This window comes from Doryrhamphus excisus, linkage group LG18 (assembly GCF_037039965.1).
Source record: "Doryrhamphus excisus strain RoL-2023G ecotype Guam linkage group LG18, RoL_Dexc_Guam_v1.1, whole genome shotgun sequence".
In the NCBI taxonomy this organism is placed as follows: Eukaryota; Metazoa; Chordata; class Actinopteri; order Syngnathiformes; family Syngnathidae; genus Doryrhamphus; species Doryrhamphus excisus.
In genome coordinates, this window is record NC_136374.1 from 15,643,682 (window position 1) to 15,669,000 (window position 25,319).

The following is a 25,319-nucleotide window of genomic DNA, read 5'->3' on the forward strand; positions in this document are numbered from 1 at the left end:
TGTGATTAGTCGTACTCAACTAGTCTGATGCTCTGTAATTGTCTCCAAAGATCAGAAAGACGTAAGGAATAGTCTGGTACGTGTGTGGTATTTTTCCCTGCTGGAAAAAAAGTAGGTGGCGTACTTAAGTTCACGACCATTTTCCAGGACTTCAAAATTGCTGTGTCATTCATTTAACTTGGATGATATCATTTCCAGTGGAGGCACACGTGAGGAGAAAAGTGCTGGAAAAAATGGTCAGGAGTATTAATGTTTTACGGTATATTCCACAAGGTTATTTCATTTGTGAGGCATATTTCAAAATAAATGTTCCATTCGGTGGAAGGATGATTGCCGTAAAGGTCAGCATTGTTTTTCACTGTTTGTAATGGTAATGGTTTTATTTCATTTGAACATGCATCAGATTACAATTGAATGCATCACATAATCAGTTCACAGTTCCACATGTCCAAAAGGAGTAGGAAGAAGCAAAGCTTATTAAATCCTACCCCTCCATCTGGTACTTTTATAATCAGTAACTGTTACATTTGTTCACTTCCTGCTTTCCTAATATAGTTTAAGTTATTTTTTTTATTTTGTTAATGTTTTTTATTTTTAATATGACCATACAATTACATAATGGGTACCATAGTAACTGTCAATATATAATAGTATCTGTTAACTGTACTAAACGAGGACTAGTTGGGTATATTCATGTTGGGGAAGGATCAATAGTGCCCTTGTAGTAATCAATATATAACTTTATGGAATGCATTTAATATAATTTCTATGTTTTTCAGAACCATGCAGACTTCTGAGTTTATAATTTAAAGCTGTACTATTAGTACAGTAATATTGTGTAGGGTTGGGTTGAAAACCTTCCTTGGGAATTATCCTGAATACATAATAAATAGCAGAATATTGTCTATAAAGGAGGTTACTGTTAATGTCAGTTACAGTTATCATATTTCATATTAACTTATTAGGGATGTCCGAAAACCAATATGCCAATATTGCCCAACTCTCAATTTTCCTCATTTGTCATTTAGAATTATTTTGAATTAATTCATCCGTGGCTGCGCGGCGGATGAGCGGTTAGCGTGCAGGCCTCACAGCTAGGAGACCCGAGTTCAATTCCACCCTCGGCCGTCCCTGTGTGGAGTTTGCATGTTCTCCCCGTGCATGCGTGGGTTTTCTCCGGGTACTATGGACACCACAAGATGTTTTGATTTAGTTTAGTTTTATTTAGTTATGTATATGTATGAGTTATCCTTTTTTAAATGATTAAAACACTGTACAGTTAATAAATATTAGGTGTCTGTGTGGAGTTTGCATGTTCTCCCCGTGCATGCGTGGGTTTTCTCCGGGTACTCCGGTTTCCTTCCACATTCCAAAAACATGCTAGGTTAATTAGCGACTCCAAATTGTCCATAGGTATGAACGTGAGTGTGAATGGTTGTTTGTCTATATGTGCCCTGTGATTGGCTGACCCCGCCTCTCGCCCCAAAGACAGCTGGGATATTTTCACAGCATAAATTCCCAAAGGAGTAACATCCCGGGAATATTTTAGGTACCACGGCAGCACTTGTAGTCAATATGAATGCATCATCACATTTGAAATATGAAAGAATATATTGTGACGTCTCTTAATTACATTACGTAAAATGTCAAATGTTTTTCTTTCTCTTTTGAACCGATTTGCCTACAGCATGTTGTGTCTTCTTCTGTGATTGGGCAGAACTCAGTGAAAGGTTCAGAAACACGCAAATCGATGCAAATCAGTTAAGTGCATTGAAGTGAAGAGGACTGGAGGACTCGAGTTCAGAAGTAAATAAGGATCATCTGTTGGAAGGTACGTATGTTTTAGACCATGATTAGTTTACTTATTTTTCCATGTTTGTATATCAAAAGTGATTTACTGTAATGTGTGTTTCAGGAAATATTCATTCAGGTCAAATCAACAAGTAAAAAAAGAAAAAACAATCCTGCAACATGGAGTACGCATTTCGAGCGGTAAATCACACCCCTGGGATTATAACCTGGAGAATTGAGGTAATTTGATTTGTGTAGTTTCCCTACTGGATGCTGACTAAACAATACTACCCAGTAGTAATAGTGGAAACAGACTTCCTCTCTTTGTGCAACAGAAAATGGAGCTTGTTCAAGTCCCTGAAAAATCTTACGGCCACTTTTACGAGGGTGACTGCTACGTGCTTCTTTATGTAAGTACAAGCCAATATATTCCGAGAAGGCGTCTTATATTCCAAAACTATTTTTTATCTCATGGTCGTATCTCCAGACCCAGAAAGCGAAGAGCTCTCTGTGTTATGATATCCACTTCTGGATCGGGTCCCAGTCGTCTCAGGATGAACAAGGTGCGGCAGCGATGTACACGACACAACTGGATGACTTTTTGGGCTCAACGCCGATCCAACACAGGGAGGTTCAAGGACACGAGTCTGATGTTTTCAAGGGTTATTTCAAGCAGGGAATAATGTGAGTCGAAGCGTTGAATGTGGGAAATATAACCTAGATATTCCCAGATATCATCATCATCACCCACTCTGTGTCATACAGCATCAAGAAGGGTGGAGTTGCATCCGGCATGAGGCACACTGAAAGCAACACGTACGACGTCAAGAGGCTGCTTCACGTCAAGGGCAAGAAACGAGTGATCGCCAAGGAGGTGAGCCGTGCTTTTTGGGTTCCCGTTGAGCTTATATAACAGCCGAGGACAGAGGACCTTGTGTGGAAAGACTCCCAACTCTTAACTCGTTTCAGGTGGAGCTGAACTGGACCAGCTTCAACCTTGGCGATGTGTTTTTGTTGGACACGGGAAAGACCATCATCCAGTGGAACGGTCCCAAGAGTAACAAACAGGAAAGACTTAAAGTAAAATAAGATGAGCAACTGGATGGATACACAAATATTACATTATTATTATTACTGGTAGAAAGATTAAAATTTCCCATATTTTGCCTCATTTCCCCTTAGGTTCTAAAAATAATCTCAAATGCAAATGGTTAAGTGTGTAATAGCAGTTAGTACCAAGTAGTATTAAATGCATTAATTACACAAATGTACGAGGTACATTATTTAAAAAAAAACAAAACAAAAAAAAAATAAACAAAAAAAAAAACCTTAAACTGTATTATGGAAAGCAGGAAGTGAACAAATGTAACAGTTACTGATTGTAAAAGTACCAGATGGAGGGGTAGGATTTAATAAGCTTTGCTTCTTCCTACTCCTTTTGGACATGTGTGAACTGATTATGTGATGCATTCAATTGTAATCTGATGCATGTTCAAATGAAATTAAACCATTACCATTACAATTGAATGCATCCCATAATCACTTCACAGTTCCACATGCTTCCACATCCAAAGCTTATTAAATCCTACCCCTCCATCTGGTACTTTTACAATCAGTAACTGTTACATTTGTTCACTTCCTGCTTTCCATAATACAGTTAAGTTTTTTTTTTGTTTATTTTATTTATTTATTTTTAAATAATGTACCTCGTACATTTGTGTAATAATGCATTTAATACTACTTGGTACTAACTGCTATTACACACTTGATTCCCCATAACCATTTGTATTTGAGATTATTTTTAGAACCTAAGGGGAAATGAGGCAAAGTAAAGGAAATGTAAATCTTTCTACCAGTAATAAGAATGTAGTTTTTTTTGGGTTTTTTTGTAGTAAATGTAGTTCTTCCCTGACATCATATTTCTCCTCTCTTGTAGAGAAGTATTGGATGACATTTTTAGCTAATTGGTTATTTTTAGCCTTATGCATTATTTTAGCTGTTTGAAGCTAAAAGTTAGTATGTTCTCTGTAGGCGGCATTATGAATTATCCTTACTGTCCTTTTTTGCAGTACATTTAGCAAGTGAAGATTGCTTTTATATAGTTATTACCCCATATTTCCACACAATAAGTAAGATATGGTAGAAGAGTGATTTCTGATTGAGAACAATTCTACATAATTATTTCAACGTTATTACACGAGTAAATTGTAGTTATTACAGCACAATTCCGAGTGCCTTTTTTGACCTTGAAGGGAATGCTGTTGGCCAAAGACATCCGAGACAGAGAAAGAGGAGGTCGGGCGGCGATTAAAGTGATGGAGGGCGACGCAGAGGACGACTCTCCTGACATTATGGACATGCTGACTAGTGTTCTTGGAGAGAGAAGTTCTACTTTGACAGACGGACCTCCCGATGAAAGCCCCGACCAAGAGCAGAGGGCGAAAGTCACTCTTTACCAGTGAGTTCTCCGAACCAAGAATGTGCGGTGTTTTCACTCTTGTGTGACTTTTTTTTTTGGGGTCAAATTTTGCCAGTGTCTCTGATGCTGAAGGTCATATTACAATCACAGAGGTTGCAACAAGACCACTGATTCAGGATCTCCTCAGACATGATGTGAGTTGACTTCTTTAAATGTAAAGCAGTGAGTACAGACAGTCAATACTTAGTAGAAGTATCAATACAGGACTGCTACATCCTGGACCATGGTGGGACCAAGGTGTTTGTATGGAAAGGGAGAAAAGCTACCAAAAATGAAAGACAGACCGCCATAAGCAGAGCTATGGTGAGTGAAGCACACCCGTCCATCTTGTTCTTGCAAAGTATGTTAACATTATTTGACTGGCTTTCTCAGGAATTCATCAAGGTGAAAAACTACCCCACTACGACAAACGTGGAGGTAATGAACGACGGAGCAGAGTCGTCTCTCTTTAAGCAGCTGTTCCAGACATGGTCTGTGAAGGACCAGACTCAAGGTCTTGGCAAGGTGCACACCATGGGAAAAGTTGGTATGTTGACATTGTTAGTTATCTCAGTAGTGAGAATGCTGTAGATAGAATATAAAGAAAGTGGATGCTACTGTTGTGTTTCCATTGCCAGCTAACATCACACAGGACAAATTTGATGTCCATGCGATGCATGAGATGCCACAGATTGCTGCCCAGGAGCGGATGGTGGACGACGGATCAGGACAAGTGGAGGTGTGTGACATTTTTATCACGCTAATGTGGCTCCGATCTAGATTTTTCTTCTGACACAGACGTCTCCCATTTAGAATACCCATGTTCTATTCTAATCCAATGGGGCTTACTTTACAATAAAGTACCGACCAGACAACATAGCTCCTAGGATAACTCCGGCACTCAAACCCCCCCACCACGATAAGGTGGTGATACATGGAGAATTTAATTACCGTATTTTCTGGAGTATAAGTCACTTCGGAGTATAAGTCAAACAAGGCCAAAAATGCATAATTAGGTAGGGAAAAAAAATGTAATTACCGTATTTTCTGGAGTATAAGTCGCTCCGGAGTATAAGTCGAACAAGGCCAAAAATGCATAATTAGGTAGGAAAATAAAAATTAATTACCATATTTTCTGGAGAATAAGTCGCTTCGGAGTATAAGTCGAACAAGGCCAAAAATGCATAATTAGGTAGGAAAAAAAAATTTAATTACCGTATTTTCTGGAGTATAAGTCGCTTGGGAGTATAAGTCGAACAAGGCCAAAAATGCATAATTAAGTAGGAAAAAAAAATTTAATTACCGTATTTTCTGGAGTATAAGTCGCTTCGGAGTATAAGTCGAACAAGGCCAAAAATGCATAATTAGGTAGGAAAAAAAATTTAATTACCGTATTTTCTGGAGTATAAGTCGCTCCGAAGTATAAGTCGAACAAGGCCAAAAATGCATAATTAGGTAGGAAAAAAAAAATTAATTACCGTATTTTCTGGAGTATAAGTCGCTCCGAAGTATAAGTCGAACAAGGCCAAAAATGCATAATTAGGTAGGAAAAAAAAATTTAACTACCGTATTTTCTGGAGTATAAGTCGCTCCGAAGTATAAGTCGAACAAGGCCAAAAATGCATAATTAGGTAGGAAAAAAAAAATTAATTACCGTATTTTCTGGAGTATAAGTCGCTTCGGAGTATAAGTCGAACAAGGCCAAAAATGCATAATTAGGTAGGAAAAAAAATTTTAATTACCGTATTTTCTGGAGTATAAGTCGCTTCGGAGTATAAGTCGAACAAGGCCAAAAATGCATAATTAGGTAGGAAAAAAACATTTAATTACCATATTTTCTGGAGTATAAGTCGCTCCGAAGTATAAGTCGAACAAGGCCAAAAATGCATAATTAGGTAGGAAAAAAAATACATAAGTCACAATGGAGTTGCATTTTTTGCGGGTAATTTTTCTCCATCGCTGTCCCCACCCTCTGGAACTCTTTGCCCCATTCCCTCCGTGCTTGCCCCGGCCTTCCCACCTTCAATCAGTTTTTAATGTCTAACTTTTTATATCCGACTGTTGCGCCCCGCCCGCCCCCGCTTTTTAGCCTTGTTTTTACCTCTGAATGAATGTATGGATGTTGTATTTTAATGCATCTTATACTCTTGTTTTTACTCAACTCTATTTTTATTTATTTTTCTCTACTGTAAAGCGTCTTTGAGTACTCTGAAAAGCACTATACAAATAAAATGTATTATTATTTTTAATTTATTTTACAAACTACTTGACCAAAATAGACATTACATGCTATTGGATGAGGAGAGTTCTATCAATAAAATAATAGAGAACATATAAGTCGCTCTGGAGTATAAGTCGCAGGAACAGCCAACCTAGGAAAAAAAGTGCGACTTATAGTTCGGAAAATACGGTAATATTTCTTGACATTATTGGATTGACCACATGCTAGCGGCATGTCGGAAGAGGTCCGTTGAACGACAGAACAAAGAATCCATCCAAATGTAGGCCCCGCCCAGGGGTCACACATACTTGTGGGTCCAGTCAAAATGGCTTCTGATAGGAGGGCAGTGGGGACTGCTGGGTGCACTCAGGGGCCAGGTGGGTTGGCGGTGTGCTACGGCAATGTCCTGGGGTTTTTCTGGGGTGTCCGATGTTCCCACTCTTCTTTTGTTGTTTTGTCTTATGTAAGATTCTGTGATTATATGTGTGGAAAAAAAATCACTTATTGAATTGGTAACTGCTCTGGCGTGGAGAAGGGGTAGGATTTAATAAGCTTTGCTTCTTCCTGCTCCTGCATATATATATATGTAAGTATATAAATAGATATTGTAAGTTTATATGTGAGATACATTAATGTAACATAGTATGCATGTCTGAAATCAATTAAGAAGAAAATTGTAGCTATGATAAAATTGCACACGTCTGTGATGCCCCCAGGTGTGGAGAATTGACAATTTGGAGCTGGAACCCGTGCAGCCTCAATCTTATGGCTACTTCTACGGAGGAGACTGCTACCTGATCCTCTACACGTACCTGGTGAACAACAAGAAGAGTTACCTGCTCTACATATGGCAGGTGAGACTCCCAACACCATACTTGGCATCGTAGCTAGCATTGGGCTATCCTTCTACGGTCACACATGGTGTTGTGTTTCAGGGCCGACATGCCACACAGAACGTGTTGGGAGCGTCCGCCCTTCAGGCCATAAATATGGATGAGAGGTACGGTGGGGCGCCGGTTCAAGTGAGAGTGACCATGGGGAAAGAACCAAAACATTTTTTGGCCATTTTCAAAGGCAAGATGGTCATCTTTGAGGTAGGAATATCAACTCCTATCTAAAAGTTACACAATGTTTTACGGAGGACTAAAGTGGAGTCCTCAATAACACAAATAACTGATCTTGAATCCCATCCCATGTCAGGGTACTACACCAGGAAACGAGTGTTTTGAGCCAGAGCCCCCAGTAAGACTGTTCCAGGTCCATGGTAGTGAGCCGTCCAATACCAAAGCCATAGAGGTTTCAGCACTGGCATCTTCTCTCAACTCCAACGATGTGTTCCTGCTCAAGAGTCAATGTGGACTCTATCTGTGGTGCGGAAAGGTAGGCAGGAGGAGAAGAATCCTGTTATGTTATCACTGTGATAATTATGATGGACTGAATTTGGTTTTAGGGAGCCAGTGGAGACGAGAGGGCCATGGCAAAGGGGTTCAGCTCTGTGATCGGAAAGAAAACACAGAGCCTCCAAGCACAGATTGTTGCAGAAGGTCAAGAGACCGATGGATTCTGGGAGATACTCGGAGGCAGAGCTCCTTACGCTTGTGACAAGAGGTAATAAATGACTGACAGCAATGAGAAGCTTCCGGTTCTGTGATAGATCCATTATGTTTGCTTGTGCCTTCAGACTAAAGCAGGCGGTTTTGGACCATCAGTCACGGCTCTTTGAATGCTCCAATAAGTCCGGACGCTTCATTGTGACGGAAGTGACCCAGTTCACACAAGATGACCTCAGTGAGGATGACGTCATGTTACTAGACACATGGGACCAGGTACAAGAGGGCAACACACAAAATACAGTATTAAAGTATCTCACAGTATCTCAACTATGAGTGTAGTACAGTATATGATAAACACGGTGGTGCCTTCAGGTGTTTCTCTGGATCGGAAAAGAGTCCAACACAGTAGAACGCAAAGAGGCGGTGCTCACAACTAAAGAGTACCTGCGCACACACCCTGGGGGCAGAGATCCAGACACGCCCGTCTTTTTGATCAAGCAAGGATTTGAACCACCCACCTTCACGGGTTGGTTCACTGCTTGGGATCCTTCTAAATGGAGTGTAAGTGCAACTCAAAACTATTCATGATACTGGGTCTGAGACAATATTGCTACTACTAATAATTTAATTTCTACTATGTTACACTCTGTGTGTAACGTCCCAGCCTCCACCCACCAAGACGAGAGTCGTTTGTTGTTGTGTAATGGAACAAACGCTCTTTTGTATTTGACTAGACAAGGTGAGATTTTTAACCAAACAAACTTAAACCAGGGCTGCACGGCGGTCGAGTGGTTAGCACGCAGACCTCACAGTTAGAAGACCTGAGTTCAATCCCCCCCCTCGGCCATCTCTGTGTGGAGTTTGCATGTTCTCCCCGTGCATGCGTGGGTTTTTTTGTATACTTCCCTTGTCATCCATCCCCAAATGTTCTCAATTGGATTTAGACCAGGAATGGTCCGAACTTGGCTGCACGGCGGTCGTGTGGTTAGCGCGCAGACCTCACAGCTAGGAGAGTTCAATTCCACTCTCGGCCATCTCTGTGTGGAGTTTGCATGTTCTCCCCGTGCATGCGTGGGTTTTCTCCAGGTACTTTGGACTCCACAAGATGTGAAGTTTTGATTTAGTTTAGTTTTATTTAGTTATGTATATGTATAAGAGTTATCCTTTTTAAAATGATAACCCACTGTACAGTTAATAAATATTAGGCGTCTGTGTGGAGTTTGCATGTTCTCCCCGTGCATGCGTGGGTTTTCTCCGGGTACTCCGGTTTCCTCCCACATTCCAAAAACATGCTAGGTTAATTGGTGACTCCAAATTATCCATAGGTATGAATGTGAGTGTGAATGGTTGTTTGTCTATATGTGCCCTGTGATTGGCTGGCCACCAGTCCAGGGTGTACCACGCCTCTCGCCCGAAAACAGCTGGGATAGGCTCCAGCACCCCCGCGACCCTCATGAGGATAAACAGTAGAAAATGAATGAATGAATGAATGAAAACTTAAACCAAGTCATAAAACAATACAAGTATGTTTTGAAATGTGTATTGTCCCACAAATTGACACCAAAAAATATTATTGTCAAAATTTTTAGACCAAGAAAGCAATGTTATAATCTGACAATCTATAATCTACAGCTTCTGCTTGGCGACTAGATGTTTTTGGTTTTGGTTCCCGGACTGTTTAACAATGGAAAAAACAGCCACACGTCACTTGCTCCCGATTGCAAGGTCTACAGTGTGCATTAAACACTTAATGCGTGGTTCCAATAGTGCCTTGCACACTGCCACTTCCATATGAACGTATTATTATTCATAGAGGTAATGTTCTTGCAAGACAGATGGCATCGAACCAGATCTTGTGACAGTTTTTTTCTTCACATTATGCCTTGTTGCTCTATTTTTCTTGTTTTCATTTGATTTCTAAATTGTACAATAAAAAACAAGCTGCTGGCCACATTTCGACACCACCGATGCAGATTGACATGTCTTTTTTTTTCTCCACAGGAGGGGAAGAGTTATGAGCAACTGAAAAAGGAGCTAGGAATTGTCACCTCCCCCATTAATGCAAATGTATGTCCACTCAGATTAACGTCAAAAGAACATCATATCTAGATATGCGATAAAAGCATCTTTAAATATTTCTAGGTTTCCAGCTGTGGGGAAAATGATAAAAGCTTGCAGTGTTTCCCTGCGGAGGTTTTGGTCAATAAGCTTGTCAATGAGCTGCCTGGAGATGTCGACCCGGCCCAGAGAGAGGTACTCTTGACAGGACATATGGGTTTTATAGAATGAATCAAAACCTTTCCAAAAGTAGTAACTTAAATGTGTACAAGTACTCTTTCATGGTGTCAACGTGCCTTTCAGAGATACCTCACCGAGTCAGAGTTCTGCGACATCTTTGGGATCTCCAAAGACCAATTTGCAAGCCTGCCCCGTTGGAGACAGCTCAACTTGAAAAAACAAAAAGGGCTCTTTTGACGTATTTGTGGGGAAAGTGGTGGTCGACGACTAGGGAATTCATTTTGCATCAGACCTCATAATATCAGCACATGTGAAATGTATGAATTAGTTCTGATAATGTGTACTTATTGATAAGTTAAGCACTCAAGTGATGAAATTCAGTCATTCATTTTACCCCAATAAACTATTTCATATCCAAATCTGTCAGTGAATATTTCCCTATGCTAATTTGCCTCACAATAAATGATAAAGACCCAAGACCAAAGCATTGAATCTCATCTGAGGACTTTAAAAGGCTTCACTGATATTGTAACGGCGCCATGCTTAATGCTGTCTTAGTGCACGGTTCCTAATGACACAATGCATTGTTAGCTGTTTATTAGTGGCTAAATGTCTGCTCTAAAACATACCTTCATTTGCACAAAAAGGTCATTTGTAAATATTGTATGCAGTTCGTCCATGAGAGTGACATATCCGAGACGTGTGGCTGTTTTTTTTCAGCCAACCTATGAAAAAAAAGTGCCACTAATAGTCCGGAAAATACGGTAAAATACCACAGGAAGGTCGTGAAAGCATTTCTGTCCATGACATGACAGTTACTTTCAAACATTGCCTTTCATAAAAGTATGAAGACAGTGTGCCAAGTACCGTATTTTCCGGACTATAAGTCACACTTTTTTTTCATAGGTTGGCTGTTCCTGCGACTTATACTCCAGAGCGACTTATAAATGAAAAAAGTGTTTATGTTACATAAACACTGGACACCTTTTCTGTTCATGTTTATTTTTTTGTGTAGCTGAATAAGCATTGTGTTAGCATATCTTACACCTATTCAGCCTGTTCTCTATTCTTTTATTGTTAGAACTTGCCTTCCAAGAGGACGTAATGTCTGTTTTGGTTAAGTAGTTTGGAAAATAAATTACCCGCAAAAAATGCGACTTATACTCCAGTGCGACTTATGTTTTTTTCTACCAAATTATGCATTTTTGGCTTTATACTGCAGAGCAACTTATAGTCCAGAAAATACGGTACTTTTTAAAGCTATCTGAAACAGAATCATTAACATCAGTTTGATTGAAGACCTTTTATTCTGAAATATGCATTTATCAAGTCTGCAAAATGTGCGGAAATAAAGCATTGATTACTTGAATTGTCAAACAGTTGTGAACTAAAATACGGCATCTTAACCGCTCTAATGAAGTCCCTTTAGAGTTAGGTTCTAACCACAGGATGTGCCCGTAAAACATGTCAACATCCTCAGCGTGAACGCGTGCTCTCAGTTACAATGTATCGTAATGTGCAATGCCAAATGGAGTCGTACTGTAGATGGTGACAGACAGTTTCAACAATCATCAGATCTGTGTGTGAAAACACAGCAGCTAAACAAGTATTATGCCAGAAACAGTCACGACATTAGACTGCAAATATACAGGTATATTCAGCACTCTATTATTAATTATTGTAAAGACCAGTGATAATTAAGACACTTTGTACGTCAAGAATAGAATGATCATATTGTGGATTTAAAAAGAAGACATGTAACTTAAGTATTGTTGAATATATTTGCAAAACACAGTGTAAAAACAGTATAAAAATGACTGTATGTGCCGTGCGGAAATAAATACATGACATGCGTGTTCATGCAATCTACAGCTCCCAACAGAGGTGACAATTCTGGCCCTTAAAAATTAAAAATCTCTGCAGGTTTACAGCAATCAGACATGAAAAAAGACCCAAAATGTCATTGAGCTCTACAGCAATTGTGCAAACATGCGGTATTTCGATGCAGCTAAAGGCTTGATTTGTTTGCTTCTAAAACGGAATGTTGTTTTGAAAGCACATTTATGCCGACTTGTGAAAAGTGCAAATGCAGCCAATTATCCCTAAATTCTCCAAAGAAACAGTACAAAAAGACATAAAAAAGTACAGCTCCCTTAAAAATCAGCCAGGCAGTGAATAAATAGTGGTACCCTCACTTTAGGAATATAATGACCTTATAAACTACAATCTACAGTAGAATGAGCCTCCCAAAAACTACTTAAAGCCACTTTGCAGACAGACTGACGGCAACATATTGCAGTGTCTTTTTTTACTCGTACTAATAAACCTTCTTGTGCAGGCAGCTTTGAAAGTACAATTGTTAAGAATTCCAAAAAGTATAAAATAGAAGTTTTAAGACACAAAGTGAAGATATGATTGGCCAAAATATCATATTATCTAGTGCAGTGATTCCCAACTACAATGCCGCTGCACATTAGAACGTCATGAAAGATCCCAAATGATCCTTGTTCATCCGGACTAGCCACCTTTTGCTAATAATAAAACATCGATTCCCTAAAGACTTTTCTAATGTAAAATATGTACCTCATTAAAGGTTTGAAAACACTGAGCGAGTGGAACCACCTGAGCTCTGTTGCTATGAGACCGTTTAAAAAAAAAAAAAAAAAAAAAAGTGTGTGGTTTCTAACTACTCTCCAAACAGATAAATTAAGACACTACGCAGTTGTCGCTATTTTGGACCTCGTGGGAGTCGGTGTTATCAGTGTTGCATTTGTTGGTCACCTGGTGCGTTGCGGAGTCATGAGGCAGCTCCGCGGTGTCACCCGGAAACATGCGCTCCTGCTCCGGAGTCTCCGCAGACGCGTCTTCATACGTGCTCGCTGTGTCAGAGTCGCTCTTATCCGGAGAAGGATCTCGTTCGGTGTAGCTTTTGTAAGGCCTCCTATGCACCCCGTCTCCAGAGACGGGGTTGTCCAGCGCGAGGGAGGGGGCACTATTGGCCACCCACTTCATCTTTATCGTCGCACTTCCTTCGTCCGCCTTGGATGCTGGTGCAGCTTCACACGAGGAGGTGTCGTCATTGGGATTACCATTCATTTGGTGTGCTGGTCTCGTTGCATCCACCGACTCTTTGGTATTTCTTTCCTATACAGAAACATAGAAACAACAACGTAAAGCCAACAACATGCATTGGATTGGAATTATGTTAATAAGAATGTGTAGTTTTCCTATACCATCCGTTTATACTTGTTTTAAAGTCAACTACCTGCTGTGAAATGATTAAGATATGCCTTTATTCGTCCCTCAGTGGGGAAATTTGTAACATATCAATACAATACTATATCAGGGTTGATGTGGAACTGGAACTGAAATGTTTCCTGTAAAACAGGGGTCTCAAACTCAATTTACCTGGGGGCCACCGGACCTAGGTTCTGGGTGAAGCCGGGTCGCATCAGGTTTAAAAAAAAAAAAAACCCAAAACGAATTTATTAAAAACTGGAAAAAAAAATCAAAAAAAAAAAACTATCTTCAATGCTTTTGCTTCTGCTATACCCTACACTTTTTCAGTACTTTTGTTCCGGTTTTCCACACCAAAACATCTGATAAAACATTCCACTGTTCTCAAATATCTTAATTTTTATTTTTCTATACACAAAATAAGATTTAAAAAAAAACAAATTAAGAATAAAAACAATAAATCAATCAGTAATAAATAAGTTAAATAATAATAAAACAGCAAATAAGAAAAACGTTTACCCAATTAGCAAGTTAGCATCGTACTCAGTTCCATCTGGGAGCAGCGTCGTAACTTTAACAACATGTTTGATGAGATGCTTTATCTTGACGTGTATTTTCCGTTTTATTCCAAATAATTTCCTGCATTTATTTGTACCCTGCGTCATAAGCCTTTAGCTTCATTGCTAATCCACAGCAAAACAGGGCGGGGGTAACAGGGTAGGGTAACAGTATGGGCGGGGCAAAATCATGTTAATTGTGTCCGGTGTGCACACGGCTTTAAGCTGTCATTTCAACATTAAACTTCGATATCAAGGTGGGGGGCCTCAAACTAGCGTCTCGTGGGCCGCATTTGGCCCGCGGGCCGCGAGTTTGAGACCCCTGCTGTAAAATATCACATGACCTCTTTTAATGTTTCCACTTTCTGCATCAGGGAGCGGACCAAAGTCTCCAGTTTCCTCTTTGCATCCCGTTCCCGCTCCAACTCCTGCAGAGCAGATTAGAGACAAGCGGCGTTGTCAGTTTCGGTCACAATCCAAAACCAGTAAACGTTGCGTATGTTGATGTCGCAGCACCACGGAGCACACCGACGCACCAAATGAGCATCTCTAGCCTCCCTTTGGGCCTCGGCCAGCAGCTCCTCTACACCCTCCAACGTGTCCTGCAAAACGTCCACCTGGAACAACAGAGCCTCACGCTCCACCTCCAGCCCACGCAGCTCGTGCAGCGCCTCGTCATAGCTGGCCTGTAGCTCCAGCTACACCGCAAACAAGGTCACCAAATCAATATGTGTCCTGTGACTGTGTGGGGGCTGAAAAAATATACTATTATACAGTTAACAGTTACAGCAATAAGATATATACTGTATATACAATAATTAGACATATTTATACATGAAGAAAGTGTCACCATTTCAGGAAGTCCCATGAAGAGGTCCTGCTCAGACTGCTGAAAAGGACAAAAATACATCATGCAATGTTAAATGACATGAATACAAACATTACAGTAAAATACCAATATCTTTAAATTATATGTTGCTTATTGCAAAACAGTAATATACAGACATCAGATAAATATTGCCCTTTTTTGACCGAGTATAAAGGAATTGTGTCTTAATAATATGACAATGCATCAATCAGGGCGGCACGGCGGTCTAGTGGTTAGCGCGCAGACCTCACAGCTAGGAGACCAGGGTTCAATTCCACCCTCGGCCATCTCTGTGTGGAGTTTGCATGTTCTCCCCGTGCATGTGTGGGTTTTCTCCGGGTACTCCGGTTTCCTCCCACATTCCAAAAACATGCTAGGTTAATTAGCGACTCCAAATTGTCCATAGCTATGAATGTGAGTGTGAATGGTTGTTTGTCTATATGTGCCCTGTGATTGGCTGGCCACCAGTCCAGGGTGTACCCCGCCTCTCGCCCAAAGACAGCTGGGATAGGCTCCAGCATGAATGCATCAATCAGTTCATGTCATCTTTGACTTTTTTTGTCATAAGGAAGGCCACATGAGAAAAAGCGTTTTGTGGAGACGTGCGCACTGACTCTGTCTCACACTTAATTTGCACATCAGATGGTACAACACATTTGTCACGTCGTCACTGTTGATTTGAAAACTTTGCATATTATGGTCTCTTGCTCAAAATCTGCAACCAAACCACTTCCTTATTACAGAGGTAGCTCCCAGTTCATCTACTACTCTGCTTCTCCTCTGCCTTACGTTATGCAAATTTATTCTTTTGTCGTCTCTGCTCTGCATCGTTGTGGTAGACGTAAGGCGTCAATGTGTTTTGTGGCTCGAAGTGGCAGAAGAAACTCTGCTCTTTTCTGTTTAAAATGATCATTCTCTCCGGCATAAGTCACTCTTGTAAGAAGTTATACTGGTATACCAGTACATAGTAAAAATGATTGCCCAACCCTATTAATTAAAGCCAGGTATTTACTTCCCTAAACCGCAAAGTGGTTGGGCACAGCAGCAGCAGAACCAATGTTGTACAAGCAGTAAGGCGCAAACTGCACAGTCAGCATTAATACCGTGTGTTCATTGTAATCAACAGTGCAGCAAGTATTACACACAGGATTTACTACTACTTTAAAGCGCATGCAGAGATACACAAAAGCTGTCTGAATCTGACCACTAGTGATATTCCAAATCCAGCTACTACCATTTTGTGGTGTTAATAAAAAGTGTACAGGAAGTCAGCTGCTGATGCTAATGTTTTTTCATTTTTTCTAATTATTCGACACCCTAACTGTTACTTGAACATACTGCTGTGGTTAGTTCAACAGTGGCACTAACTGGAACAAGTTAGTTCATATTATTACAGGTAATTGCAAATCATAACATTGAACAACTGACGTGACATTTGCCTATGCAAAACCAATAAGACAAGTAACTAATGAGATCAATAAAAGTGGTCTATAAAAATATGTATACAAAATCATATTTTCATTTTAAAAATATGTATATAAAATCATATTTTTAAAGAGTCAGAAGTAGATATCCAACTATAGAACCACAGCAAACTCTCACAGCAAAAGTAACATTCGTTTCGAATTGCTCTCATGCGACTGAGCAGGTGTACCCAATTAGTGAGGGCATTACATAAAACAATCATTAAACCTGATACTCATTGTTAAATTCCTTTGTTTGAGGGTAATTCAAAGTAGCAGAGTTATTCCTGCGACTCTTACCTGGCTGTCTGGCCTCCTCTTCAAGGTTCCTGCTCGGCTGTCGCTTCGTGTTAGACGCCTGGACGAGCTTTCAGCCTGGTGAACGCAGTTAGTGTTTCACTTAGCATCACTGTCAACAAATAGCCGGCTAGCTAGCTAGCTAGCTAGCTAGCAGGAGGAAGTAGGTCAAAACCTTTAAAAACTAAGACTAGGAAGACGCTTTAGGTCTTAAAAACAATGTCCGAAGTGTGAATTTATACCATTTAAGAATATCAGTTTTACATTCTTAACCAAACCCAAGGTTCTCACCTCCTTTATGAAGCTACGGAGTGATTCATCCTCGCTGATTCCACGCGAGAACGCCCGCTTCTTTGGAGATCCACTGTTGTCCACAGTGACTGACAGCATGTTTTAACCTTTTTTAACCAAGTGTTTTATGTAAGCTCCACAGAGACTAGATGATGTGTTGTCTCCCACGCAAAAGCAGCAGGAACAGAAACAGGAACAGGGTACCGTAACAATGACGACGCCCATGCAAAAGTACGGGGACTCGTGAGGGTCAAAAACCCGCCTTACTCAAGCCAAAAAAAATGTATATATTTATGTATACATGTCACCTTGTCATATAATTCTACTAATCAACATAAAATGACAATCTCCTATCACTGCAGTAACACGACACCCTTGAAGAACCCAATAAAACGTACAGATAGATCCAAATCATTGTTGCCAACTCCTCAGTAAGAAAAGTAGCTATTGGCTATCGTCATTGTGACGTCACTATCTTATTTGCATATTATTCGCCCTAACGTAACAGATGCTGGTGAAAAAAAACCAAAACATCGTAGGAGAGACAAAAAAAGTTAATAAAAACACCTTAATCGTATTTAGAATTACAAATAAATTTGATTCTTGGTTAGTTAAATTCAAATTCATATATTAATGCAATAAAAATGACATTATATTGTATGAGAAGGAGGAAAAAATGCAGTTCACACTCATAACACTCTTATTTTTGTCCAGCAGATGTCACTGCTGGGTCAGTGATGCCACATTGACAAATAAGAGTGTACTTTATTGTAGAAATACAGGAACTTTTTTGGTTATTTATTAAGCTCAATCACAGCCATGTGTTTTTATGTATTTAAATAGTTATAGTCTTGACATTCTTAAAATATGTACGCTTAATGGAGAAAGGATGACTTTTGAGATAATAATTAAACCTTTAATAAGATTATAATATATGACTAAAGTAAACAATCCCTCTTCTAATGTAAGTAACATTTTATGGTATGGTAATGTGTGTCTTATTGGAGTTGTATATATAATTTAACAAAAATTCACACCTAATTATACAAGATTGTGCAGGTTTGCATCATATCATTTGTTTAAGCTGCAGGGAGGTAAAAGTTAAGAACTATATAGTCACATTAGTATTTAAAAAAAAACACAGTATGTCATATTTTTATTTACAAGAGACCTCAAGAGAGACCTTGCACCCTCCCTTCGCTCTGTCCCTCTTGACTTGGTGACAGACCTAAAAGCCTTTTGTTGCAATCTTAGCCAATGGAGACGGATTACGACAGCGGGCAGCTGAGATATATAAAGAGCCCCCTTTTTGACCGTACTTGCACATTTTCCAGTGACACTTCTGCACACTCACACACATACACACATACACATATGCACATACACACACACACACCTCCATGGACTGAAACTTGTACAGAGGACGCCAAAAAAAAACAACCATCCATACTCCATGTGATCAACTTTCAATAAAGACGCAAGAAACACTGGAACGCACTTTTTTTTTTTTTTTTAAAAACATTTTCCATCGCAAAAGAGCTCAACTTCGCTGTGTTGGATTAGATGTCACTTTGTTACGATAAGGAGCGACGCACAACCAAGAGAGGAAATTTGAGCGGGTAAAGTGAGTTTCAAAAAGAGAGAAACAGCAAAAAAAAAAAAAAAAAGTTGCATTGCCTGGTGTCCACTCATCGTCATGTCGAGGTATAACTTCTTACTGTGCTTGATGGTGCTCATCTCCTTGGGACAGTCGGGGAGCGATGAGCCCAATCTGCTGCTGCCTCTCGCCAGCGAGACGCCCACGGATGCCGGCCTATCGCTCCTGGATGAGGACGCCGGTTCCCACGAGTGCTCCGCCTGCGTTTGGAGGGAACAAAGCAAAGTGCTGAGGCTGGAGACCATCAAGTCGCAGATCTTGAGCAAGCTGCGTCTGAAGCAGGCGCCTAACATCAGCCGGGAGGTGGTCAACCAGCTGCTGCCCAAGGCGCCTCCGCTCCAGCAGCTGCTGGACCATCACGACTTCCAAGGAGACGCGTCCTCTCAGGATGATTTTATGGAGGAGGATGAGTACCACGCCACCACGGAGTCTGTCATCACCATGGCGTCTGAGCGTGAGTAACAGTTTACAACTTCGTTATCCGAGCCGAGGACGCTGTGCGTAATTACGCACGGGAGAGGTCCTCTCATTGGAGTTTCTGCGCCTGGTTTAAGTTCTTTGAATTGACTAATTAGCTCAATCAGCTGTTGGTGGCAGCTGTCAAAGGGAGATTAAGGCTGATAAATCAATAATCGAGCATCCGGAGCGGTTCAACCTTAAGCAGACATCTCCAATATGGCCTGATGGACTTTTTTTTTTTTTTTGCTTTCAATGCCTCTAATGATGATGATAATGGAGGTCCACCTGGTGACCGGGGTATGTTTTTTGGAGCATGGCAGCTGCTGTGGAGTCCTCCTCCAATCTGACACCTCTTATTGCACATGTGTGTGAACGCATGACAAAGCAGGCTGAACGTCAAGTACATTATTTATGATATGCGCGTCAGAACCCAAAATTCGGAGAGTTATAACCACAACATGAAATATTTGGTGCGCACTTCCCCGGTTTTATAATAATAATAATAATAATAATAATAATAATAATAAAGCACAGGCAAACCCTTGGAGACGTTTTATCAAATGACTGCTGAACGCCGGCAGCTGTGCTCTATCGCTCTTTTATAGGAGCCTCTACCGGTTTCCCTGCTGTTCATCGCACTGAGAAAAAGTGTGTCCAAAAAGCTGCTATTGTTCCCCCCTCATGCAGCCCCCCCCCCCCCCCCCTCCGGCCGCACTTGCCTTTTTAAATGCGAACTTTATAGGCGCAGCTCGTTTTTTTCCACCACGGACGCACAAAGACAGAGAAGCACTCGGGGTCGAGGGGAGTGTGTGACCTTTTTTTCCTGCAAGATCGTGGGGTTCAACAACATTTACACACGTAATATATTCTGCACAAGGCGGATAAAAACACGCCCCATATAATCAGCTCCTACACCACCAGTGAACAAAGATGCGCATGTGTGTGTGTGTGTGTGTGTAGTAAGGAGACCCATGTGGTCTAAATATACATGACTTTTTTTTATTATACTTTTACTATACATCTCTCTACCCTAAATGTATAAAACTATCAATATAACTTAGAACTTCACTCGCTGAATGCACTGCAAAAAAGGTCAGTAAGGATAATTCATAATGCCGCCTACAGAGAACATACTAACTCCTTATTTCTAAAATAACAAATACTTAAACTTGCTGATATAGTTCATTTTTAAACAGCTAAAATAATGCAAATATGGGGTAATAACTATATAAAAGCAATCTTCATTCGCTATATGTACTGCAAAAAAAGGTCAGTAAGGATAATTCATAATGGCGCCTACAGAGAACATACTAACTCCTTATTTCTAAAATCACAAATACTTCAACTTGCTGATATAGTTCATTTTTAAATGGTTAAAATAATACAAATATGGGGTAATAACTATATAAAAGCAATCTTCATTCGCTAAATGTACTGCAAAAAAAAGGTCAGTAAGGATAATTCATAATGCCGCCTGCAGGGAACATACTAACTCCTTATTTCTAAAATCACAAATACTTCAACTTGCAGATATAGTTCATTTTTAAACGGTTAAAATAATGCAAATATGGGGTAATAATTATATAAAGCAATCTTCATTCGCTAAATGTACTGCAAAAAAAAGGTCAGTAAGGATAATTCATAATGGCGCCTACAGAGAACATACTAACTCCTTATTTCTAAAATAATAAATACTTCAACTTGCTGATATAGTTCATTTTTAAACAGCTAAAATAATGCATAAGGCTAAAAATAACCAACTACTGAAAAATGTCATCCAATACTTCTCTAAAAACGTGACAAAAAACCCCCAAACTTAAACTATATTAGGAAAGCAGGAAGTGAACAAATGTAACAGTTACTGATTGTAAAAGTACCAAATGGAGGGGTAGGATTTAATAAGCTTTGCTTCTTCCTACTCCTTTTGGACATGTGGAACTGTGAACTGATTATGTGATGCATTCAATTGTAATCTGATGCATGTTCAAATGAAATTAAACCATTACCATTAACAACTTATATGATACACAATATAAATTCTACAGGTTTATGTTAAGTATATTCATGATAGAAACGTTAATTTGATTCCTATTACTTTGTTATCATTAATTAAGGTATTATTACACTGTACTTGTTTATTACCAAAGGTTTAGCACAACACTTGTTCTTTCAATTCTTTTAACTGTGAAACAACTATCTCGGTCAATAACTACGTTTAATAATTTATTCTATTTGGACTGAATACAAGCAATTGCACCGCACGGTGGATGAGTGGTTAAGGAGATGGAGAAGACCTGTGTTTGATTCTCCGCTCAATTACATGTTCTCAACATGTGTGCGTTCCAAAAAACATGCTAGGTTAATTAGCGACTCCAAATTATCCATAGGTATGAATGTGAGTGTGAATGGTCGTTTGTGTATATGTGCCTTGTGATTGGCTGGTCATCAGTCCGGGGTGTACCCCGCCTCTCATCCAAAGTCAGCTGCGATATAGGCTCCAGCATAGTGAGGATAAGCGGCATAGAAAACGATGGATGGACAAGCAATTGCAATGCCAGCACTGGAGAAAGTCAAAGTGTATTGAGGTTCGAGGTGGTCTCCTCATATAATGCCCCCCCCCCCTCACCCCCCCCCCCCCCCCCCACACTCTTGTGGTTGTGGTCACAATGATCACAATAGCATTAATAGCAAAACCATTTGGGTTATTTGCTCAAACGGAAAGAATGTAACTTTTGTATACACCTCATTCCGAAAGAAAAGTGCCAATCCGAATGAATATATAATCGGATTCACATGGGTGGAATATTCCTTTCCCCAATCCGATTGAGCAGTCATCACTGGACTACAGCGGGAAGTTCGTTTTTGATACAAGAACTGAACGTTCAAGTTGCGGCTTTAAAAAAAAGCATAGTAACTGTCAACAACCGTGGTAATCACACTCTTGTCCGCCATCTTTGATGATGTTGTTTACGTTTTACTGCGAATGTTCCATTGACTATTCCGTTCCGATTATAGCTTTGCATGTAGACCGGAGATTGGAATATTCCTTTCCATGTATACACTGTTTTTTGGTATGGAAAGTTTTCCATTCGGAAAAAGGAAAATCTAATGTTAGTGTATCGGGCTAATGTAGTTTCAACCAGTCCGGGCTAGGTGGCTGAGCATCTCAGCCAGGAGACGGCAAGGTGCCTCATAATAAAATAAAACAGTGTGTGTGTGTGTGTGGGGGGGGGGGGGGTGTTAGAGAGAGATAATTACGAGTACAGGGTGTGTTTGTTCCAAGTGAAAAACGCCTTGCGATTGTGTGTTTTTTGTTGTAAACAATCGCAAATATGTTGCAATACTTCTCGTTGTACTGTGTCTTAGTGTTATGTCGCTGCTTCAACTGTCATGTTTCAGCACTTCCTCTTCACGCCAGCTGCAGTTTTCATCATATGCTATTTTTCTCCCTCACCCCCACCAACACCACCTTTTTTTTTCTTGCCTGTAGCGCCTCAGCGGGGGATCCCAGAGGATTAGAAGTGCTTTCCTTTCTGTCTTTCTGTGATAGAAGGAGGGCTTCAAACACTTTGCTGTGTGTTTTCCGCGCACACCTCAAACCCAATCATCTTTTTCACGGTCATGCAACACCCCGCCTTTGATGGCTGTGTGGGTTCATACAGTACATACTGTACTGGACCCGTGCCAGTGTTGCTTCTTAGTATTCACACAAGGTACACGTGGGTGCCGCAGTGGGGGTTGACGGGGTTCATGCTTCAGAGTTGCTAATTACTATGAAATTGCATGGAAAAGTACATCTATTTATATCATGGTGCGGGACTTAATGCGCTGAAGCATCCGCCCTCCGTACAGTATGTTCCGGAAGCGACGTTCATTTGTATTTCATGTCATAGCAGCGTTGATAATAGCTGATTTTGAGGTTGGTTGTGTAGTTTTGAGGGGGTTTCGAGCCCACCTGTTAAAACTTTGAGGCCTCTGTTATCGGATATACATTTGTCAACGAGTGGCAACTTCAATTGTATTACTTTTTATCCGGGACTTACATAATGACAGTCTGAAATTCCAAATTCTGGCAATATAGACTGGATTAAGAAGTGTTTTCGGCACCAAAGTAGCCATCTTCTGTTATGTCATCCAGTTGAGTCCGAAAACTCAAGAACTGTATGTGAGGTTTATGCTTTAAGCCAGGGGTCTCTGGGGGGGGGCCACTGGAGCTCGGGTCTGGGTTTTTTTCCCCAAAAAAACAACAAAAAAACGCATTTATTAAAAACAAAAAAATTAAAAAAACTTTGTTTTGGTTCCAATTTTCTACAATAAAAGCTCTGATAAAACATTCCACTGTTCTCAAATATCTTACTTTTTATTGTTCTACACAAAATAAGATGAAAAATAAATAAACAAATCAAGAATAAAGACAATCAATCAATCAGTAATAAATAAATAAATATAATAATAACAATAAAACAGCAAATAATAAAAACTTAAGAAACCACATATAGTTGGTGGGTAGACAAATTATTTTTTTTCAGATTAAAATGAACAAAGCATTATTAGAGCCCTGTAGACATGACAAAACACGACTATAGTCACATTTATACTCTTTTTATTTACAACATATTTCGCAACTGCAGGTTCTTGAGACACATGCTAACTTGCAAACTAGAGAGCTAGCGACCTAAACGGTAGCCTTCAAGTTATTTCCTTTAAACTTAAATCGCCCAAAACCTACCACTTCCACACGGATAGGGAGGATAACTATTGACAGTTATTTAACCTTTAACATGAACATTAATCAAACGTAATCATTTTTTCTGGGTACATGATACCATACAGCATCCGTATCAAACTTGCGCGGGCCGCACTAACATTAAACTTTCATATCAAGGCGAGGGGCCTCAAACTAGTGTCCTGCGGGTTTGAGACCCCTGCTGTACACCTTGCAATCGGGAGTTCCCAGCATCAGTGTCAGCAAGTGACGTGTGGCTGTTTTTTTTCCATTGTTAAACAGTCCGGGAACCAAAACCAAAAACATCTAGTCGCCAAGCAGAAGCTGTAGATTGTAGATTGTCAGATTATGACATTGCTTTCTTGGTCTAAAAATGTTGACAATAATATTTTTTTAGTGTCAATTTGTGGGACAATACACATTTCAAAACATACTTGTATTGTTTTGTGACTTGGTTTGAGTTTTCAAAAAAAAACTTACCACTTCCACACGGATAGGGAGGATAACTATTAACAGTTATTTAACCTTTAACATGAACATTAATCAAACGTAATAATTTTTTCTGGGTACATGATACCATACAGCATCCGTATCAAACTTGCGCGGGCCGCACTAACATTAAACTTTCATATCAAGGCGGGGGCCTCAAACTAGTGTCCTACGAGCCACATTTGGCCCGCGGGCCGCGTGTTTGAGACCTTTCTTGGTCTAAAAATTTTGACAATAATATTTTTTCGTGTCAATTTGTGGGACAATACACATTTCAAAACATACTTGTATTGTTTTGTGACTTGGTTTAAGTTTTCAAAAAAAAACCAACTTACCACTTCCACACTATTGACAGTTATTTAACCTTTAACATGAACATTAATCAAACGTGATAATTTTTTTCTGGGTACATGATACCATACAGCATCCATATCAAACATTAAACTTTCATATCAAGGCGGGGGCCTCAAAGTGGTGTCCTGCGTGCCACATTTGGCCCGCGGGCCGCGTGTTTGAGACCCCTGCTTTAAGCCAATACAACACCAGCGTGGTGAAGCATTTTTGATTGATTTCACTTTCCCTTTGCTGCATCATCATCATACCCGATGTGATTAATCGCATATTTAACATGCTATACACTCATCAAAATACATCAAGTGTATAATGTTACACTTGTGCAGACACACGTGGATGGTAGAACACACACAAACACACACACACACACACACACAAACAGTCGCACGCTCACACAGTCACACACACACTCAAGAGAAAAGTTCTCCTATTGACAAAAAGGGTCACAGAGTTCACAGCTATGTGATATATTGAAGAGGAGACTATTAACCTCATCAGGTCTCTTTCTTTGGCAGCAAAGACGCACCGGTAGTAACTTGAACACTTATCCCCCACTACACACACACACACACACACACACACACATCTACCAACCACTCCCACAAAAAAAACAAGTCTTTTATAGTGTTGACCCTATAAAAGGGTCATTTCCTGAAGGTG

The 25,319-nt window shown here is 40.0% G+C and overlaps 3 protein-coding genes across 5 annotated transcripts in view; 2 read left to right on the forward strand and 1 right to left on the reverse strand.

Moving 5' to 3' along the window:
• Window positions 1–1,963: 1,963 nt before the first annotated feature.
• Window positions 1,964–10,680, forward strand: avil (advillin). The gene is made up of 19 exons (XM_078798415.1): window positions 1,964–2,031; window positions 2,127–2,201; window positions 2,279–2,475; window positions 2,557–2,665; window positions 2,761–2,871; window positions 4,044–4,249; window positions 4,326–4,404; window positions 4,475–4,573; window positions 4,643–4,796; window positions 4,888–4,988; window positions 7,187–7,324; window positions 7,406–7,564; window positions 7,671–7,850; window positions 7,921–8,078; window positions 8,152–8,296; window positions 8,396–8,584; window positions 10,025–10,090; window positions 10,166–10,276; window positions 10,385–10,680. The coding sequence occupies exons 1-19, from the start codon at window positions 1,972–1,974 to the stop codon at window positions 10,496–10,498; spliced, it is 2,451 nt and encodes an 816-aa protein (XP_078654541.1). The 5' UTR covers window positions 1,964–1,971; the 3' UTR covers window positions 10,499–10,680.
• Window positions 10,681–12,637: 1,957 nt separating this feature from the next.
• Window positions 12,638–17,197, reverse strand: LOC131106641 (uncharacterized). Of its 2 annotated transcripts, none has more exons than XM_058055891.2 (6): window positions 16,975–17,197; window positions 16,687–16,761; window positions 14,906–14,941; window positions 14,592–14,753; window positions 14,400–14,483; window positions 12,638–13,405 (listed from the first exon to the last, which is right to left on the reverse strand). In XM_058055891.2, exons 1-6 carry the CDS (start codon window positions 17,071–17,073, stop codon window positions 12,968–12,970), a joined length of 894 nt encoding a protein of 297 aa, XP_057911874.2. In that variant the 5' UTR covers window positions 17,074–17,197; the 3' UTR covers window positions 12,638–12,967. The 2 variants fall into 2 exon arrangements, with proteins under 2 accessions (XP_057911874.2, XP_057911873.2); XM_058055890.2 differs by having other exon boundaries at window positions 14,906–14,944.
• A 1,088-nt stretch (window positions 17,198–18,285) lies between these two features.
• The window catches only part of gdf11 (growth differentiation factor 11), a 32,971-nt gene continuing 25,937 nt past the window's right edge, over window positions 18,286–25,319 (forward strand). For both annotated transcript variants that reach the window (XM_058055880.2, XM_058055881.2), the window contains exon 1: window positions 18,286–19,085. In XM_058055880.2, coding sequence (XP_057911863.1) covers window positions 18,671–19,085 — 415 coding nt within the window. In that variant the 5' untranslated portion in view covers window positions 18,286–18,670. The remainder of the gene's footprint in view (window positions 19,086–25,319) is intronic.

Bases quoted from the DNA above. Each gene is read 5' to 3' on its own strand.
- avil (XM_078798415.1), top strand. From the start codon at position 1,972: ATGGAGTACGCATTTCGAGCGGTAAATCACACCCCTGGGATTATAACC. The intron at 8,585-10,024 runs GTAAGTGCAACT...TTTTCTCCACAG, and splicing joins GGGATCCTTCTAAATGGAGT to GAGGGGAAGAGTTATGAGCA. The intron at 10,277-10,384 runs GTACTCTTGACA...CGTGCCTTTCAG, and splicing joins TCGACCCGGCCCAGAGAGAG to AGATACCTCACCGAGTCAGA.
- LOC131106641 (XM_058055890.2), bottom strand. From the start codon at position 17,073: ATGCTGTCAGTCACTGTGGACAACAGTGGATCTCCAAAGAAGCGGGCG. The intron at 16,762-16,974 runs GTGAGAACCTTG...TGCGTTCACCAG, and splicing joins TCCGTAGCTTCATAAAGGAG to GCTGAAAGCTCGTCCAGGCG. The intron at 13,406-14,399 runs GTCATGTGATAT...GTTTCTGTATAG, and splicing joins AAGTGGAAACATTAAAAGAG to GAAAGAAATACCAAAGAGTC.